At 56.8% G+C, this 19,802-nt stretch overlaps 1 protein-coding gene across 19 annotated transcripts in view; it reads left to right on the top strand.

Annotated features, from left to right (window-relative positions):
• TNS1 (tensin 1) overlaps positions 1-19,802 on the top strand; it is a 225,520-nt gene that overhangs the window by 190,510 nt on the left and 15,208 nt on the right. For 7 of the 19 annotated variants that reach the window (XM_045777632.2, XM_087863307.1, XM_087863263.1 and 4 more), the window contains 6 exons: positions 3,119-3,315; positions 4,458-4,533; positions 8,345-8,437; positions 9,049-9,072; positions 9,533-9,571; positions 17,592-17,790. In XM_045777632.2, the coding sequence (XP_045633588.2) occupies positions 3,119-3,315; positions 4,458-4,533; positions 8,345-8,437; positions 9,049-9,072; positions 9,533-9,571; positions 17,592-17,790 (628 nt within the window). The remainder of the gene's footprint in view (positions 1-3,118; positions 3,316-4,457; positions 4,534-8,344; positions 8,438-9,048; positions 9,073-9,532; positions 9,572-17,591; positions 17,791-19,802) is intronic. The other 12 variants (XM_087863313.1, XM_087863267.1, XM_087863246.1 and 9 more) reach the window with 6 other exon arrangements.

Raw genomic sequence — 19,802 nt, 5'->3', positions numbered from 1 at the left:
ATTCCAGAGTCCCTCAGCCCTGTTCTTTCCACCTTTCTTTACGAGCTTCCTCCAGCCCCGTGGTCTCCTGCTGGGGTAGAGGTTCTGAGGGCCACTCTGACCCACCACCATTCCTGCGGGTGAAGGCTGTGTGTGTGTGTGTGTGTGTGCATGCACACGCATGTGTCCATGTATGTGTGTGTGCACGTGCATGTGTCCGTGCATGTGTGTGTGTGCACACACGCATGTGTCCATGTACGTGTGTGTGTGTGTGCGCGCGTGCATGTAGGGAGTGGAGCATACAGACACAGGGGCCTCGACAGAGACAGGGAATGGGGCCAAGAGACTGAGAAAGTCCTGGGGTTGAGGGTGGTGGTGGTGGGGAGGTGGGTGGCGGGGAGTAAGCCTATTTTTACGATCGGTCAGTCTCTGGCACTCGAGGGAGGGGTGTTCTTTCTCTGACAGTGGCTGTTAGCTTGTGTCCAGCCGTCCCAGCTTGGCCGAGGAACAATAGGGCTCTCTTCCCTCCCCTGGCCGTGCCCTGTCTCCCCTCCCATAGAGAAGGACAAGAGAGAGGGAACATGGCTCTCCAGCACTCCGGGCATATCTGGGCCTGCCAAAGGGGACAACAGTGAGATACTGTGTTCAAAGAATGTGAGAGGCTCTGACCGGCTACTGGTGCTGTGGGGCATGCTGCAGGGGGAGAGGCCGTCTCCGTGCGAGTGGAATGTGGGGTCTTCTCCTTCTGCAGCGCCTCGCTCTTTGGGGGTCATCCTGTCCATCCCCCTGTCTCAGGAGGTGTGATGGTTCTCAGATGGCTGACTGTGTCAGGGTCTCGCATCCTCTGCTGCTGGGAAGCCCCTCTTGAGTTGTCCCTTCTCTGGGTGGCTGCAGACTTCTGCAGCACCTGAACACAGAGGGTGCTTCTGGTCACACTGGGGAGCATTTTCTCTGTCCCTCGGGGAGATTTAGGGCCTCAAATTGAAACAGACCCACCTTTCAAGGGCAGACATCAGATCCCCAACCAGGGAAACTGGCCGCCCCTTGCAAAGGCACAGGAATCTGCCAGAAAGAGGCTGCTGGGCTGGGTGAGCCGGAACTGAAGCCAGCCCTAATGCATTTCTTTTAACCTTGGGGCTGAACTTAGTTCCAAACCCCAAGAGTCTTTCCCAAATGGGCCTCCTTTGTCACAATTATTATTAGAAAATCAATGGCTATGTCTGTTTCTTTCTAATGTTTTTGCCAGGAATGAAATGCGTGGCAGGTCTGGACCGGGCTGCCCAGGCCTGGGGAGTACGGGGCTCAGTGGAGGTGGGAGAAGCGGGGCGAAGGCAGGAAGCACCCACAGGCGCTGTGTGGTGCTTGGGGCAGCTGCCTCTCTGATGGCTGGGAGCTTGGGGTGGCCGCAGCCTGGGGTCCGGGGTGTTGCTCAGCCCTGGGAGAGCCTGCCTGCGTCTTTAATCTGGGTTGGTGGTCGTAACAGACCGTTGTTAGGACTATGTGAGCTCCATTTTTCTATTCGGAAAATAAGGGCACTCTAAGAGGAGGGCTTATTTGCTTTAAGTCAAGCAGTTTGTGAGTCTGGTTCTCTGTCCCCATTCGGGGCTCTTTTCTCTTGGTGGACATAACAGGCAGGCTGCCTCTGAGTCATAGAGAGCCCAAAGTGCAGGCTCGAGACCCCACCCCACCTGGGTCCCTCTGCCTCTGTAAATGCTACGCCAGTCCTGCTGCTATCCGGATGGGGCCCCCGGGTATGCGATCGGATGAGTGCATGTCTTGGAGTGACTGTGTGTGTGTGTGTGTGTGTGTGTGTGTGTGTGTGTGTGAGAGAGAGAGTGTGCGTCCGTCCCTAACTTGGCATTGACAGCCTGCTGTCCATGACAAGTAGGAAGGCTTCCCAGCACGTGATTTTCATGGTGGCCTTAGTGGCTGTGCCAGGCCAGAGTGGGGGGCGCATGGACCCCACTGTGGGGGCAGGTGATCAGTCTGGAGGAGAGTGATGCCTGCCCGGCTGCAGTGGCACATCCCGAAGGGCCGGTGGTGTGCACGCGTGCATGTGTCTGTGTGTGCCGTGTGCCGTGTGCCGTGGGACGGTGTTCCGGACGTGTCTGCATGATGCTGGGGCGGCCAGGGTCCCACGTGCCCCGTGGTATGGCCCAGCACGTCCCCTCCCCTAACCTGCTCTTCCCCGGGGTGTGGTGAAGGCAGAGCTGAAAACGTCCTCGCACGAGATAATGAAGACAAGAAGCCTGTCCTCAGGCTGGGTCTTGGCCTCTGGGACGTGGGGACTAAGTTTTCTAGGATTCTGGAGCCAGCTCAATGAGGCAATGGGTTCCATGCCTCAGCCCAGCTGTGGGAAGACAGAGTGGGAAGGAAGGAGGGCGAGGCTAACAACATACTTTGGCCTGTGGAACGGAAGGGAAATACAGAAGAGCAGATGGAGCACATGACTTCAGGCCCTTTGCCTGCTATTCGACGGGGGGTGGGGGGAGTGGGAGCTGGACCATCTTCGGGGCGAGACAAGGGGTGGGGAGATGAGGGGCCAGCATAAGGGCAGTTGGTAAGTGTTTTCAGAGGTGCGTGGGAGGAAGGCTGGGGAACCCCAGAGAAGGCCAGCAATACTCTAGGGGCCAGCTGGGGCTGGGGACTTCATGACAAGACTTAGTCATTTCTTTTTTTTCTTCTCGTGAGTACCATTTGCAAGATGATGCATTATTTGCTCTTTCCAAAGTTCTTCCCCACGGGCCTGATGTTGCTTGTTGGTTGATGCGGTCACCTTGGAGACTGTCTGTCCTCTTTCCACCTTCCCTCATTTGCCTGGAAGCTCTGGCCCTCTGCCTCCAGGGTTTGAAAGAAGTTGACATCTGTTTCTCGTATCAGCCCTTTGTGCTTTGGGCCCCAACCCTGTGCAGGGCAGAGATTCCTGGAGAAGGCCAGCCCCACCCCAGCAGATCCCCCACCCTGCAGAGAAAGCCTGGGGTGTGGGCAGAGGGAGGCAGTGGGGAGTCCAGAGGGGAGACAGGCCCAGCTCCAGCGTGGCCCCTAGCTGAGATGTACCGCCTTCTCTGGGGGAACTGGGCCTGATCGATCTTTCTCGCCTAATATGCTCACTGCCCTCTACGTCCTGCATTCCTCCCAGGAGTGCAGGCTCGGGAGAAGCAGCCTGCCGAGCCCCCAGCCCCTCTCCGGAGGCGGGCAGCCAGCGATGGACAGTATGAGAACCAGTCTCCAGAACCCGCGTCCCCCCGTAGCCCTGGGGTTCGTTCCCCTGTCCAGTGCGTCTCCCCCGAGCTGGCTCTCACCATCGCCCTCAATCCTGGAGGGCGGCCCAAAGAGGTGAGTCCTTGGGCTTCATCCTGGGGCCAAAGAGAGTAGCGGAGTCAGATCGTCACCTGCGTGGCCCTGCCCTATCAGGAAACTCAGTCCTCAGTATCTCTTCGCTGGCACGTGGAATCTGGCATTTCCCTCCCTAAATACTTTTTACGCTCCCACTTCTTAGATTAACACTGAGATTGAAGTTCCCTCTTTGATTCCTAAAGAGCGCTGCTTAGTAGGGTGGTAAGTGTCCTGGGTATGACACAGACGACCACAGTCTCTAAACTGCAAGCCAAATCATATAGACTGACAAGAGCGGTTTAGAATTCCTTCTAGGTACAGGGTTTTCTCGGGAGATCTCATCTCAGTGCCGGAATGTTTGCGTTTTGGAGACGTGTCTGTGGTTGGAGGTGGTAGAGCTTAGACTGCCACAAGCATAACAGCCCCCAGGGAGTTTGTTAAAAATGTAGATCCCAAGTCCACCTCCGGAGATCCCAGCATAGTAGATATGGGCCAGGGCCCGGGAACATACACTTTAAATGTACAGCCCAGAAGATTTTTTTTTTTTAAGATTTTATTTATTTATTTGACGGAGATAGAGACAGCCAGCGAGAGAGGGAACACAAGCAGGGGGAGTGGGAGAGGAAGAAGCAGGCTCACAGCAGAGGAGCCTGATGTGGGGCTCGATCCCATAACGCTGGGATCACGCCCTGAGCCGAAGGCAGACGCTCAACCGCTGTGCCACCCAGGCGCCCCAGCCCGGAAGATTCTGATATGAGTGGCTCATGTCCGATAAAATCCATTATTCTGGGTAGAAATGGCTTTTGGACATCCCTTTCTCTCCTGCCATTGGGCAGGACCTGAGTCCCCCATCCCCAGCCCCTTCTCTTTGGCCCTGTTGGGGAATATTTCTAAGGCAAGTGCTCCTGATTTCCACCCAGGCAGGACCATGGCTTTGCAAATAGCTGCTTTTCATTCTCTCAGTGACAAAGGGGTGGGTGGGGCCGTGAATGGCCAGGATCTCCCTTTGTGTCCTGGAGGTGGAGGGGTGGGTGGTGGGACTGGCAAGGGGACCTGGGGGCTGGTTACCTGGGAAACCCCTGCTCTTCAGGGTCATGGCCACCAGTGGGCATCCCCCCACCTCCCCTCTTCTTCTCCTGCAGCCCCATCTGCACAGCTACAAGGAGGCCTTTGAGGAGATGGAGGGAACTTCCCCGACCAGCCCACCGCCCAGTGGGGGTAAGAGCGCCTCACTAAGCCTGTCTTCCCTGAGCCCCCTCTAGCCGCTGTCTCAGCCTGGCCTGAGTAAGCACCCCAGGTTTGGGGGGAGGTGCTGGCAGAGTTGGGCAGGGCCAGGATCTGTCACTCCTGGTCCTGATGGCTCATTTCACTTCACCATCCCTGCCGGACTCCCCTTCCTTCCATTGTCCACATGCACATATGTGGCGGTACAGCAGCCACAGGCTTGGGGTCCTACTGACCTTCTGTGGGGTCCCTGGCCTCCCAAAGTCTGCAATTTTCCTAGTCGTTGAGCGTTTTTGTATCTTGTGTGCAAAACACCACCACCCCCATCCTAAAGTGACTCTCTGTGACCTGCTGATGAATCTCTGAGATACCCCTTGACCTTCTTGCTCCTGATCCCCATTTCCGTCTGCATCCAGGCACCTCTTCTGTCTTAGGCAGCCTACTAAGTTTCCATCAGGGAAAGAAAGGCCCAGAACACTCAGCCTGTCACAGCCCCCATCTTGTCCATCCTTGGTCACTAGGCAGGAACATTTAGTCTCTAGCCCCTGGTGCGCTCAATGGAGAGGCAAAGCCTCTGAAGGACAGAGGCATTTCCACGAGAAGAGAAGACCCGGATGAGTGCAGGGGTGGGGTAGTGTACTTTTTTATGGTAGAAGAGACAGGGGGAGCTGGAGAAGGGTGACTGTGGGACAGCAGTGATAGAACACTACTGAGAAGGACTCAGGGTCCCAGTGGCAGGCCTGGGGCAGCCGAGGAGGAGAGAGATCAGGGAGGGGAGGAGGGTGAGGACCAGAGACCAGAACTGGCGGTATGTTCTCCTGGGGGCTGGCTGTCGTGAGGGAAGAATGTGGCCCCGGAGCCCCTCCCTGTCCCAGCAGAACTTGTGTGGGCAATCGTCTGGGGCATGTGGGAGGCCAAAGCCGAGAGTGGAAGCCATGCCTCTCCCCAGGGCAGTGTGGCCCAGTGGAAATCCAGCCCAAGCCCTGTTGGTGATGGAGCATTTTAAATGTACAGCCTGAAAAACATCATAGGAAACTGGAGAAGTGAATTGTAATATTTATTATTTAACCCCAAATGTCTAAAATATTGTCATTTCAATAGGTAGATTAAGATAAAAATATTGAGATCTTATAATCTTTTATTTTAAAAAATTTTATTTAGATTCAGTTAGCCAACATAGAGTACATCATGAGTTTCAGATGTAGTGTTCCATAATTCATCATTTGCGTGTAACACCCAGTGCTCAATCTTTTTTGAAAACTGTGAAAAGAGGCTGGTGAAATTACTTTTAGTAGGTTTTATTGAATTCAAACGATCTATAATATAGTTTCAACATGGAATCAATATAAAGAGATACGTCGCATTCTGGTTTCATAACACTTGTTTGGAAACCAGTGTGTGTGTTGCTCCGAAAGCACCTCTCAGTTCCGATCGGCCGCACCCACAGCAGGTGCTCTCATGGCCACACCCACAGCAGGTGCTCTCATGGCTGCCATATTGGACAGTGCAAGCCCAGGGCAGTCTGCTGAAGAGACAATTCCGTGGCTTTTTATATTTTTATATTTTTTAAAGATTTTATTTATTTATTTGACAGAGAGAGCATAAGCAGGGGGAGTGACAGAGGGAGAGGGAGAAGCAAGGTCCTGCTGAGCAGAGAGCCCGACATGGGGCCAGGTCCCAGAACCCTGAGATCATGACCTGAGCTGAAGGCAGATGCTTAACCAACTGAGTCACCCAGGCGCCCCCTCCATAGCCTTTTGTGACTCCCTGGAATCGCTCTCCCTCCTGAGGGTGGCCTTGACCCTTCACCTTCACACCTGCTCTGATTCGCTGTTGGTCCAGTGAGCCAGGATCTTGGCCATCACCCCGCGTGGGATGGAAGCCATCTGGGCTGAGCTAGGGTTAGATTTTGCCATATGTGTCTGTTCCCATTCTTCTCTCCCTGCCCTTGCCAACCCTGCTGCCCCGGTGGGGAGAATAAGTCAAAGGTTTCATCAATGTACAGTGTTGGGAGAGAGGACAGAGGTGGAGAAATGCAAGGCCTTCCTCTCTCGGGAAGCAAAAGCCTTGCCCGGCTTCAGGGCCACCTACTCGTCTGCCTCAGCAGAAGAGCCAGATGCCTGGAGACTGGGGCACGAGTGACTAGGGAGCTGGAGGTGCTTTAAGGTGGAACCAAGAGAAAGCTCCCACTGTCTCTGGTCCTCTTCACCTCGTCTCAGTGGTCCACCTGTGCCTCTGCTGTGCCGCCTAGACCATGCACGCCCGTGGGCTGGAGATGCTTCTCGGGCATTCTGAGGCTGGGCTCATTCCTCCATAGTTAATTACATTCAAATTTGTTCATTTGACAAACATTAATAAGTGCTCGGTAAGGGTCTACTGCAAGACACCATTTTCAGTAATGGGCAAGGCGGCTGGAGGGGCAGAAACCGAAATCTGTGCGTGTGTGTGTGTGTGTGTGTGTGTGTGTGTGTGTGTGTGTGTGTATCTGCTGTATCTGTCCACTGGGCCTCTGAGGACGGTGTGAGGATGGAGTCTGCCCCCTTTCACACCCCTGTGATTTCTCACCATTGCTGCGTGTGCCATGCATACAGACACCCACACGCGCACAGACACGCTATGCACGATGCTTGCATTGAGAGCTTGTAGCTTTGTTTCCTGTAGGCCTCTCTGTCTTTTGGGGAAAGGAGGAGGGGTCTGGGCGGTCCTGGAGCTGCTGTGTGGGTGCAGGCACTCGAGGGCCACACACCCTGGGTGTGTGGCAGGCAGGCGGCTTGGGCTCTGGCTGACCTGTGTGGCTGCCTGTCCTCGGGGCCCGTGGCCTCTGCACGCTCCCGATAGCCACCATAGGAGACACACAGCTCATTTCTCGCTTCTTCTCAGAGGTGTGTTAGGGGATGCAGCAGCTGCCCCCGAGAAATCTCGTGACTGCGCATAGTAGCCGCCCTGCAGTTCAGCTCGGAGTCCGGCCATGTCCTTGGCTGAGGGGAAAGAGCCAGACAGCCCTTTCTGACCTTGTGTGTTACGCGCCACCGCTAACCCGGCCGGGCAGCTTGGAAGGGCCCTGGGGTCTGCGCAGGGAGCTGGTGTTCCGGCCAAGGGTTGTGGAGGCGGAGCTCTCCCCTCTTCCAGAACACCGAGATTTGGGGGGTACAGAGAGCCCCCAAGGAGAAATTCTCTCATCCTGGGGTTTACAAGTGACATGGCTGGCTGGGGGTCAAAGACCTCCAGCCGAGGGCTGCCCTGGGGTCTCAGGGTCGGCACGGCTCCGCCCGTGATCCCTCCCTCCCTCTGTCCTTTTCAGGAGGTGCCATCTTGATATCTCATTTCCTTTTGCTCTCCAAGTCCACCCAAGCGCACAGTGTGGAAAGACTGTGTGTGTATTGGGGGAGCGAGGGGTGAAGGAAGAGAGACAGTAGTGTGGAGGAAGTCAGAGGTACTCAAAGAAAGCTGCGTGTATGTTGTAAGCCATGGCGAGGCACGGGGACTGCGGCGATGCCACTAAGGGCCCCAGCACAGAAGTTATTTACTCGAGGCTGAGGGCCAGGGCCGGGTTGAGGGGCAGAGCCATTCCCTGACTTTTTCACTCTACCCTTTGAGCTGTGCAGAAATATGGAGACAGGACGGGCAGTGGGAGCAAGGCAGTCACCTCTGGTGCTGGGGCCGTCTACCCTGTATGGCCTCCTGTTGCCCACCCCTCACCAGCATGTCCTTACTTAGGGGTGTCCCCGCTTCTGCCTCTTTTCCTCTCCCCACACTTCCCTCACCCTGAGGCTCACTCCTGTTTCCTTTCTTCTCCTTGGCACAGTGCGCTCCCCTCCAGGTCTGGCCAAGACACCCCTGTCTGCTCTCGGCCTGAAACCCCACAACCCAGCGGACATCCTGTTGCACCCTACAGGTGGTGAGTGACTTGAGCTGGAAGGGAGGTGGTGGGGGAGGCCAGAGGGAGGAGTAGGGGTTGGAGGACTCCTGTGGTCCTGGGCAGGGCCTCAGGATCTAATCAGAAAATGCCCAGAGATGATGGGTTCTCAGAACCCTTCTGGAAACGAGATGGCAGCCTGGCTTTGTGCCCACAGTGTGGTCAGGCCTGAGTGGGGGCTCTCTGTGCAGGGGTTGAGGGGGATGGGACCCTCTGCAGCCTCATGCCCATGGACAGGTGGGGTCAGTGCCACTCCCAGGGGCCTCTGACTTGGGGATTTGGAAGTTTGGCCTCAGTTTCCTTGGAGTTGGTTCGGTCTCTGCCAGAAGGCTGGCTCCACCATCCCACAGTGTTCAGGCACTTGTGTACATGCACACACATGCACACACAGATGTACACACGCCCCCAGTTCACACCTCCCACTTCCTTACCTCATCCCTCAGCTCCCCTCCTCCCTGTGGGGAAGGGGAGAGTGGAGGGCCCTGGGCCCTGAGTGGCTATTTTGAGCAGGCTGAGCCCAGAAGGTTGTTCCCTAGACTCTGGTTTTAGGGCTGGGCTGGAGCTCTTGGGCCAACTTTGCTTTTCTTCCTTAGTCCCCAGAAGACTGATCCAGCCAGGTAGGAGGGCAATGACATGCATGTGTGACCCACGCGGACACACGGCCGGCACGACCTCCCCTTCGGAGGTGTCTGCATGGCCAGGGACACTGAGTCACCGGCGAGCAGACGGGGCCTGGGGCTGCCTCTCACCAGCCAGCACACTTCTGCTTGAGATGCAAGCCCGGGGCGCAGGGGCTGCGAGGGGGGCGGCTTTGTCCCTGAGATCAAGGCCCTCCTTCAGCTGTGCGTCCTGAGCCCCCAGGGATGTGTCAGGACGGACCTTACCTCTTACCCCGGGCTCTTCTGCCCCGGCCTCACCCCTGCTTTCCTGACTCCCTTGTCTCAGCAGAGTGTCTTTCAGGAAATAATCTCTGTTAATCGATCTCTCTCTTTCTCCTTTCTGCTCTTCCTCTCCTCCTCCTCACCCGCCTCTCTTTCCTACCTCTCCTTCCTCCTACCTCCTCTCATCTTCCCTCAGAGGAGGATGAGGGGAAGGTGGCAACCGAGCTTCCCAAAGGTAAGTGTGGCTTGGCTGTGTGCCTGCTTCCTGCTCTCTGGGTCTGGGAATGGCTGTTCACGGGGAGTTTGCTCGGGCTGGCTTGGGGGCAGCTCTCTTTTCTGACAGGTCTCAGATGACCGGGCACAGAGCCTTCTGGTCCCCACCCCCTGGTGACGAGCTGTCACCCTGGACTCCGCCTGAGTTCTGACAGGCGAGCTGGGCCCGGGTTCAGGCGTAGCCAGCTCCAGGCACCAGGACGGTGCGACCTGGTAACAGCCCCCCCGCGCCCCCGCCACCTCCTCCCCCAGCGGCACCCCTGCTAGTTTGCCTGGGAGCAGCCAGCGCCCTCAGAGGGCAACGGGACACACATTCTTCCACTGCCTGGGGCGTCCTCCGTGTGCATAGCCCGGAGCGGGCTGTCTCAGCAGCCGAGAGCCGAGCATGGCCCTCTTGAAGCCCTTGCTTGGTTTCCTAACAACACAGATGGTAGGGGGTCTGGATGCCTCTGGGGATCGCAGAGCAGCGATAGGTCCACTCCCACACGAGGGCCTCGGGACACCAGTGCACACGGTTTTGACAGTTTCAGGGAGCGCGCATGTCTGTGGCTCAGCTTAAGCCTCGTACTCTGCGTTGTACGTGAAGCAGGGAAGGGGATGTAAGCAGAGAAGGGAAGGCAGAGAGGGGACGTAATCTCGTTGGAGGCCTTTAATGTATTAGGGACGGAATTCAAATGATGACTCAGAGCATCAGGTGAAATGAAGGTGATGTCGGGCTGGGCCGTCTGTGTGTGGCTCCGGGCATCGGTGTCCTCCTCTCCTTCACCAGGGGGCGTTGGATGAGGGGTGCGCTGAGATCGCTTCTAGCCCTGACATGTTGGGTGTCCTGACTTCCCACCTGGGCCCTGGTTCCATGTGGCCTGGTTGACTTAAAGGCTCGATCTCCTCTCCTCTCCTCTCCTCTCCTCTCCTCTCCTCTCCTCTCCTCTCCTCTCCTCTCCTCTCCTCTCCTCTCCTCTCCTCTCTTTCCTTCCCTTCCCTTCCCTTCCTTTCCCTTCCCTTCCCTTCCCTTCCCTCCCCTCCCCTCCCCTCCCCTCCCCTCCCCTCACCTCACCTCACCTCACCTCCCCTCCCCTCCCCTCCCCTCTCCTCTCCTCTCCTCTCCTCTCCTCTCCTCTCCTCTCCTCTCCTCTCCTCTCCTCTCCTTCCCTCTCCTTCCTCTCCTCTCCTTTCCTCCCCTCTCCTTTCCTTTCCTTCCCTCCCTTTTCTTTCCTTCCTTCCTCCCTTCCTCCCTTTTTTCCTTCCTTTCAGATTTATTTGTTTATTGAGAGAGAGAGCTCGTGCACACATGCAAGCACACATGTGAGCAGCCGAGGGGCCGAGGGAGAGGATCTTAAGCAGACTCCCTGCTGAGTGTGGAGCCCGCTGTGAGGCTCAGTCCCAGGACCCATAAGATCAGGACCTGAGCTGAAACCAAGAGTCGGATGCCCCACCGACGGAGCCATCCAGTCGCCCCCCGTCTGCTTTCTTAAGTCCATTTCCCACTCACCACCTTGATCCCCCCCCCCACCCCAGAGTGGCCGTGGGCTGTCCCCCTCTGAATCTGCTGTCACCCAGGTGAGATGGCTGCGGCTTCCCATGGGCTTTGGCCACTTGGAGCAGTCAGAGTTTGGGCAGCAGCGCTAGGCTGCTGGGGGCTTGCAGATCGAGGTGGCCCTCAGCAACAGATCCCAGAGTGGAATGAGCCCCAGTGTGCTCTTGACTGCCCTCCTGCCATCCCTGGGAAGGGGCTTTCCCCCAGGCTGGCCGCCGGCTCCTGGCTCCTGACAGGGCAGTGAAGTCCAGAAAAGCTGGGGCCGGGAGCCCACCCACAAACACTTTCCAGTGGGAGGGTCTGAGGAGAGATTATCCCACAGGCTGACAGGCCCTGGGTGTCGTGTTTCCTGTGTTGGGGTGACAGTTCAGAGAAGCGAGTATCAACAGTTGTGAACTGAGACCTGCCCGTTTCGCTTCACGAATGACTCTCAGCCTTCAAGGCCCCGAGGCCTCCGGCCCTCTTCCCTATGTCCTGGAGCCACAGAGCTTGGAGGGGAAGGTTCTTGTGGATCTGCTGAGCAACACCCATCGTTTTCACAGATGTGGGGCTGAGGCCTGTGTTGTGGGGGTGAGGGTCTGGGGCTTCTGCCCAAGGCCACAGTGAGGAGGCAGCAGGACCCAGACTGGACTCACTGGTCTCCCATCTGCTAGTCCAGGGGCTATTTCAAAGCCCTCCTCCTGCTTCCAGGCGCCGTGCCCTGGGATTCCAGCGTGGGGGGTCGGAATTGCTGTCGCGGCCTGGGGAGGGGGGCGGAAGCAGGGCAGGGAGCAAGGCTGTGGGCAGCCCGTTCCATTTCTCCTGACTCATGTACCACCTCCCGGGTCAGACTAAAGCACATTCTTTGCTGACCCTCTGAAGCTCTGCTTGATTTCCCTGCTGAGACTTTGATGGGAAATTCAGAAGAAATGCCTGTGAGGAAAAATGATCAGAGGCAGAATTATCCAGACTTTAAGGTAATCTGCTGTGGTCAAGGCTTTTGCTAAATGCGTGTCGTGCACTCATTGTCTCATTCACTGATTCCTGTATTTAATAATTCATGTGCCTACCGTGTGCTGCGCACGTGCCGGGCTCTGGGAGTGTCATGAGCAGCAGTACTAGGATTCCTCGTCTCATGGAGCATATGCATGAGCCGGAGCCCGATTCCTTGGAATGATATATTCAGATAGTGCTCCAAAGGGAAGGGATATCGTTTGTGAGACCTTACAGCCAAGAACCTGACCTTGGCTGAAGAAGTAAGATGTGAGGGTGAGCGACATTAACTTGGTGAAACCGGCAGGTGAGAAGAGCATTCATGTAGAGGAAAAGCACATACAAAGGCCCTGGGGTCGGAGGAAACTGCATGGTTTCTTTCTAAGAACTGCAAAATCAGTGAGGCTGAGAGCAAGAGGGAGCTCGAGGCTGGAACAAGAGGGAATGTGGTACAGGTGAGGTTCAACAGGCAGGAGTGGGACCTTGTGGGACCCTTGTCACACCATCTTGTTTAACAATCACAGAAGCACCGAGAGGAAGGTGGTGGGAACCCCATTTTATGGATGAGGAGATGACTTTTAGGCAGTTAAATGACTTGTCTAGGTCCACCGAGCCAGTCAGGGGCATGGCTGAGAGCCAACGCCAGATCAGTGGAGGCTGCCCCTTTCCATGTGACTACACAGGCCACAGCCTCTAAACAGTGGGGCTGGGGACTGGGTACTCTTGTCCATGAAGGAAGGAGAGGAATAAAGCCTGCAGCAGTAAAGACCATGAGGTCAACATCAAGAATGTCTTCCCAGTGGTGAAATAGGGAAAGAAAACATAGAAGCTTCTTTCCCAGAGGAATGTAAACAGGGAACGTTCAGGTTAGGTTCTGTTTGTCCAGACGACTAGGTGGGACGGATTTGGCATAAAGGAAGACCAGACTAGAAATGGCCCTTCCGGGGGATTGTTCCTCCTCGGAGATCCTTGGTGGTGCGTGTACTGTGGCCTCTGGGACTCTAGGGCTGTACTGTGCAATGCCCATTTATTGAGTGCCTGTTCTCTGCCAGGTCCTGTGCTGGGCACTGAGGGTATACCCACTGTGGGGATAAGGTCAGATACCCTGGTGAGCACAGAGATACCAACAGATAACTCAGCGTTGGGGAGAAGTGCTGAGCGGGGGTTGGAACAGGGTGTTTACAGGAGTTCAGAACTCCTGTGTATGGCCCAACCTAAAAGGCTTGAAATTCCAACTTTTGAGCTTCTGGACTGGAACACAGGCGTTTCTTTACTGCCTCCCTCTCCCCCACGCACATGTCTTCATTTTACTTGGGGTGGGCAGACCCCTTCTCTCCAAGCAAAAAGCGTTTCCTGGAGGCAGGAAATGCACTTCAGGGTGTGGGTGAAGAGCTGACAGTGCGCAGGGCCTGGTGGGGCCAAGTCACTCACACTTCCAGCTGCTCTCAGTCGCCAACAGCCACTTAGAATAAGTTTGAGCTCTGGAATGTTCTGTGTGAAGCACCCTCCCTGGCCCCACCTCTCCTACTCTTCCCAACTCCTTTGGGTGCAGCTGCTCCAGGACTTGACGAGGGGAGGAAAGTAGCAGGAGAGGGTCAAAGAGAAGGGTGGAGGGAGGCAGGAGCAGGTGTGGCTGGGGCAGAGGCCGGCAGCGGTGGGGCTGCTTAGAAACGCTGGTGTGGAAACAAGCAGGAAAAACTTAGAGGGAACTTTCCCATCTCTGTCACTTGATCCTGGCTGGGCAGGTGAGTATTCTCATTCCCCTTTTACAGATGAGGAAACTGAGTCCCACAAAGTTTCAGCAGCCTGTCCTAGGTCACCCCTCCAGGAATTGAAAGCAGGGGGATCCTACGAGTCGTATGTTGTCCTGTGGTGGGAAAGAGAGAAAAAGCCGAGGAATAGACAGAAAAAGGAGGTGTTTTTAATATGGCAACCGAGTCTGAACACTTGGGAAAACGGAGTTTTTGACCTAAGAGGTTGGTTTTGAACAGTTCTGGAGATGGACTCAAGAAAGGGAGTAACTTCCCAAGGGTCCCTCCTGCTCCAGGTTCATGGGAAACAGAGATGGAGACAGAGGGCTTTGTTCATCTCTGCTCCTGGGGGGCCTGGTAGCCCGGAAGGGGTGACAGATGGTCACAGACTAGCTGAGCAGAGACGAGGACGGGCGTGCATCTAGCAGGACTGGGGAAGGACAGTGACCAGGTGAGGGCAGGGCCAGGTGGGCTGGGTCACTGGAATCCCGCTAGGCCGCTAGGCCGGGAACAAAGCCCTGAGGCTGGTTGGCCTCTGAGCTCAAGGACTATTTCCTACCGTGTGGAAGGAAGGCAGCTGCTGCAGTGGGGAAGGGGCTGATGACACGGATGCCTTACAAAGGTGGCCATCCTGTAACCACCTCGTGCTTTCTGACATCCCAGAATTTCTCATATGCCGTCCCATCGTCACCCTGTGCAAACTACGTGCGGGCCCGTGGCCTGGAGCTCAGGCTATCACGTCCGGCCTGGAGCAGTGAGTGGGGATGAGGCCTTGTCCAGTGGCGAGCGGGCCGGATGGGAGTCAGCATCCCCGGGTCCCAGGCGTGGCTCTGTCCTGACTGGGGGACAGGGTGGTGAGGCCCGCTTTATCTCAGTTTTACTGCTGGTGGAAGGGATACATGTACCTTTTTTTTTTTCCCTTACAGATGGGGTGTAGGGTAATGTGAATTGCTTACCCAGCGTATGGGCCTGGGTCCCAGTAGGAAACAGATGATTCATTCTATGGGGCAAGAGAGGAGTTTCGTGGACTATTGAAAAGGTCTGGGTAAAGCACTGACGGATGGTGAAGCACCCCCTGGGTGATCTGTAGGAAGAGGGGGGGCCATTCCCATGCCAGACCTGAAGGAAAAGCAGAGAGCTGGAGGAGAGGACCCCTGACCAGAGCTGTGGTCTTGGGTAGAGGGATGCAGCCGCGGGCACCTTGACCTTCTCTCCTCACTCTCTCTCCCATCTCCTGTCAATCCCTCCCTCTGGCTGAAGGCCAAAGCCTTCTAGGGCCCCAGGACCCGAGGGTCTGGGTGATACAGCCAGTACTGGGCTCTGGGGACGCAGAGCAGGCTGGACAGTGGACCAGGAGGACAGCGACGGGTAGGCGAGCACAGACTTCAGGGACCATCCGTGGGGGTTGCAACTTGAACTTCTGGGGTCAGCGCGAATTCCAGGGAATGAAGAACATGAATGTGGGCCTCTGGGTCCTAGTTATTATGCATCTCTGCGTGGGTGGGGCTGGAGGGGGAAGGTCAGGCGTCCACTAGCTTATAGGATAGATGCATATCAGGGGCTCTCTGTGTGCCCGGGGGTGTGCGGGGCACTGCGAATATAGATCAGCAACGAGCCTGGGGTGTCTCGCTGTCTCTGTGGGAGAGAGGGGGGTGCCGAGTGTTGCAGGCACATGGGTGAAGCCGAGAGCCTGGAAGGGTACAGGAGAAGTTTTCAGTGACCCAGAACGTGAGGGGTGGGAGGGGAGCATAGACTGTGGTGTTCCATCTCCATCGCTGTTTCTATGGGCTCCTTGTCACGTGGCGAGGACACAGCTAGGCCCCCAAGGCTAAACTGGCTCCCTGATTTTTAGCTGGCTGGTGTGTGCGCCGTGGGTGAGGGAGCAGGCTCTGGTCCAGACTGCCTGCATTCCTGGGCCAACTCTGCCCCTTGGTACTGTGTGATGGGGTGAGCTACTTACATCCTCCTGCTTTCCTCATGTAATCGTTTGCTATTTTTATCATTAATAGTCCTGGCCCACATGCTGGAGGACTGGGTGGCCGCCAGCTCTCGGCGTCCCCGTGAGGCTGTGGCCCTCCTCTAGGCCACCAGGAGCCGGCATTGAGAGTCAGGAGACCGTGGTGCTTGCGTCTCTGGCCATTGATTGGCTGTGTGTTCTGGGGCAAATCTCTCTACCTCTCTGGGCCGAGGAGAGGGGTGAGATCGTGGGGCAGCAAACTGTGGCCAAATCTGGCCCCACTGCCTGTTTGTGTAAAGAAAGTTTATTGCAACACTGCCACGCCCTCTTGTTTACGGATTATCTACGACTGCTCTCGTGCTTTGAAAGCAGCAGTGACTAGCTGCTTTTACTATCGAATCTTTCACAAAACGTGCGTGTGCCTGCGCCAGGCCAGGGGGTCTCTGCAGCCTGTCTTGGCTCCAGCTGGGCCCTCGGGCATGGTCGGCACAGAATCGACACCTTTGGAGAGAAAGCGGCCTGAGGCTTCTGTGAGGTGGGGGGGTGGCCAGGGCCGGTTGAGGGGGGCTTTCAAGGCGGCCTCTTGGGAGGCTGACCTCTGCCGATGGGGACGCTGGCTTCGGACACCCAGGTGGCTGGCTCTGCATCACCCGGGGCCCCGTCCCTGGACTAGACCACCCCACGCCTGTTTGTCCCTTTGCAGACATCCTGCCCCACGCCCACGCACGATCACACAGTCCTGGCCCGCGAAAGCTCCAGGGGCCTGGCCTGCCCAGGGCAGTGCACATCCTCTGCTTCTTCACTTTCTTAGGCTGGTCTTGGCAGATGCCCTGATTGGGGTTAGCGTTGAGCTGTGCTCCGATCACGTCCCATGTGGGGAGACAGGGCGGTGCCAGGCACGGAGGTGCTAAGAACGTCATCTATCCCTGATCGTGTCCCTGGAGAAGCCAAGAGTGGTCTGCTGCTTCTCCCTGGGTAGCCCTGAGTGCCTTTCAGGCCTGGCCTCTTCAGTCTGGGAGGAGGGTCAGGCAGACGCTGGCTGGGCATCAGATCTCCTCCTGGTCCTGCCTCCGGACGTCACACGCCCCAGGACTTGGCGTCCTCACCTGTACGATGGCCTGTCTGGCCCTTGTCCCCCAACTCCCCTGATTCTTAGGCTCTTCCAAACACCAGGCAGGGATCATGATGTCAGTCTCGGGAGGAATGCTAAGTGTGTCAGGCAAGGTGGGTGGGTGTGTCTTGGCATGGAAGGGGCTGGGTGTGACTGGCCGGCGCAGGCCTGTTGCTAGGCCAGCAAGCCTGTTTCTGGATTCTGGGCGTGGGTGGAGCCCACGGGAAGCTTGGCACTGTTCTGAACGTGGGCAAGGCTGGGCCGGAGCTCTGGGTCCATTGTGGAGCAGACTCCGGCGGTGCCAGGGGGGACCTAGGAGGGAAGAAGCAGCTAAAAGGGGTGCTAGCCGCTAAAAGGGGTGCCTAGCTGTAGGAGGGAAGATTCTATGATGGCTGTGTTCAGAGGCAAAGCTGGGGTCCATTTCTGGGAAGCTTCTGTGAGCGAGGCCCTGGTTAAAGGTTCTGTGGGGGCTCTCACAGCTTCTCCAAGACACTGGGAAGTGGGGTAGGCGTGGGCCGGCTGGAACCCCAGAAGTGCCCTTTGCATGCTCGGCTGTCCTTCTGAAGCTGTCCCCACAGGCTGGGGAGTTCCCGACCGGTTGGGAGGGGTCTACACTGCACCCCCATGGATCTCAGGCTCTCTTCTGCCCCCTTCCAGAGCCCCGGAGCTATGTGGAGTCGGTGGTGAGAACGGCAGTGGCTGGACCCCGAGCTCAGGACCCCGAGCCCAAGACCTTTAGCGCCCCAGCTGCCCAGGCCTACGGCCACGAGACACCCCTGAGGAACGGGACCCTGGGAGGCTCCTTTGTCTCCCCCAGCCCCCTCTCTACCAGCAGCCCCATCCTCAGCGCTGACAGGTAAGTGGGGAGGAGGAGCCAGGCCTGGATCTGCCTAGAGCGTGGACGGGCAGAAATCACACCCAGATAGCTGTACCTCGGAAACCAGCCCACTGGGGCGCATTGAGAGAGCATCCCGGGTGCCAAAGCCCATGGGGAGCATGAAGGTGGATGAGCCTTCCCAGGTTGAATTAGATCCCACCGTCTAGAACTGTGTTGGAAGGAATGGAGGCCACCGTGGTGAACCAGTCCTTCCCCCAAGTTCAAAACCTAGCAACAGCAATCAATATGCAGGGAGTGCTTCTGCCGTGCCAGGCACTTCGCTAAATGCTGTGTCTGGTTATTTTATTTAATCCTCTCAGCCATCCTGAGAGGTAAGTACTCTTAGGGTCCTGCTTTTCAGAAGAGGAAACTGAGGCACAGGGAAGCCAAGTAGCTTGCTCAAGGTCCTGCAGCTAAACAGTAGCAGAAATAGGATTCAGACCCAAGGTTTCTGGTTCTAGAGCCCATGTCTCTCCCCTCCCCTGGGCCTGTGTCTCTGTGCCCGCCCGTCCCAGGCTGACAGATGTGCCCAGAGCAGACATAGAAGTGCTTGGAGCTCCCAGCGAGGGGTGGTTGTTTCTGGCTGGGATGAACAGAGGGTTTCTGGAGGCTGGAGGTATTTGCAGTGAGGCCAGAAGGCTGAGCAGTACTCGAAAGGTGGAGGACAAGGAGGGAATGGGCATTCTAGAAGGAACAGCACAGCCAGCCAGAGGGCTGGGGTGTGGACGTGTTGTTGCGTGGGGCTGAGGGCACACAGCTGCAGGTGGGGAGGAGGATGGGCGGCTGGCATTCCGAGTGGGTCAGACAGAGAGGAAAGCCTGGAATCAGGCCGGGGAGTGCTGTGAAGAGGGAGGGCCCCGTGTACGGGGTGCAGGGGGAGTGGGCTGTATAGGCTTTGTGACGGGGAGAATGGGACGTGACATGGGAGAGGGAGCTTGAGATCAGCCCAGGCAACACATAGGGTGCCAAGCAGGGGGGACGGACTGGGCTTGCCTACCCGGACCAGAGCTCTTCTCCAGGAGGGAAACTGCTGCTAGGCATCCCTTTGCATGTTCACCCCCTTTCCCAGCCTGGCCTCCCATGGGGCCCAGAAACTCTCCAGCCACCCCCTCCTATTGTCACAGGCTGGGCCCGGTGCAGAGTTTGCTGTGTGCCCTATGACCTACCTTGGGCCAGCGCAGTGTGCCCCTCCCAGGTCAGGGTGGGGGTGGCCCGGCGAGCAGAGGCTGTGTTCTTCTGTGTTCTAAGAATTCGAGAACATCAGGCCAAGCATGTATCCTCAGTCCATCTCGTCCCCTCCCCAGCCTCTTGACAGGGCAGGTGGCTCCATTTCTCAGGAAGTCTGCTTCTGGGCAGAAGGTGAATTCTTCCTTTAAAGGAGGATGGATCTTCCTAACCTGGCCAGCCACCGCGGCTCCTGTCCAGGAAGCCCTGACATTAGGAGGTTTTCACTGTTTCTCATTCAAATTCCTCTTGCTGTAGAGTTGGCTCTTTTCAGGGCTCAGGAAGCTAGCATTTCTCCAGTGGGATTAATCTTCCAGAACTCCATGTCAGTGTCCCCCACCCTGCCCTGCTCAGCCTGACATCCTCCCATCCGTCAGAGTCCGTGTTACTGCATCCCAGGAATGGCATTCCACTCTAGCTCCTTCTGGCATTCGAGGTAGACTTTTTCTTGGCCTGGCCCGTGACCTGCTTCCTGCCCTTGGCTCTGGCTGGGGACCTGAGCTTATCCAACCTGGCCTCGAGAGTCCTTCCAGTCTGTAGCCCAGACTTTGGCTCATTGTCTCGTGTCAGGACTGCTCTCCACCCCTGCCCCCTGCCCCCTGCCCCCTGCCCAGAAGCTCCTGCTGCAGAGCTCACCTGCTACCTCCCTGCAGCCACAGCTCAGGCAGGGGCCCTGTCAACCTTTGCCTCTCCTACCATATCATCAATGGGTAGGAGTTTGGTTCTGGAAGGAATCAGGGTTATCTAACCCAGCTGCCTTGTTTGCC

Source organism: Ursus americanus, chromosome 1, assembly GCF_024610735.1.
Source record: "Ursus americanus isolate L20-20 chromosome 1, mUrsAme1.1.p, whole genome shotgun sequence".
In the NCBI taxonomy this organism is placed as follows: Eukaryota; Metazoa; Chordata; class Mammalia; order Carnivora; family Ursidae; genus Ursus; species Ursus americanus.
The sequence above is the reverse complement of the archived record's forward strand: the minus strand, read 5'-3'. Positions and strand labels throughout refer to the sequence as shown.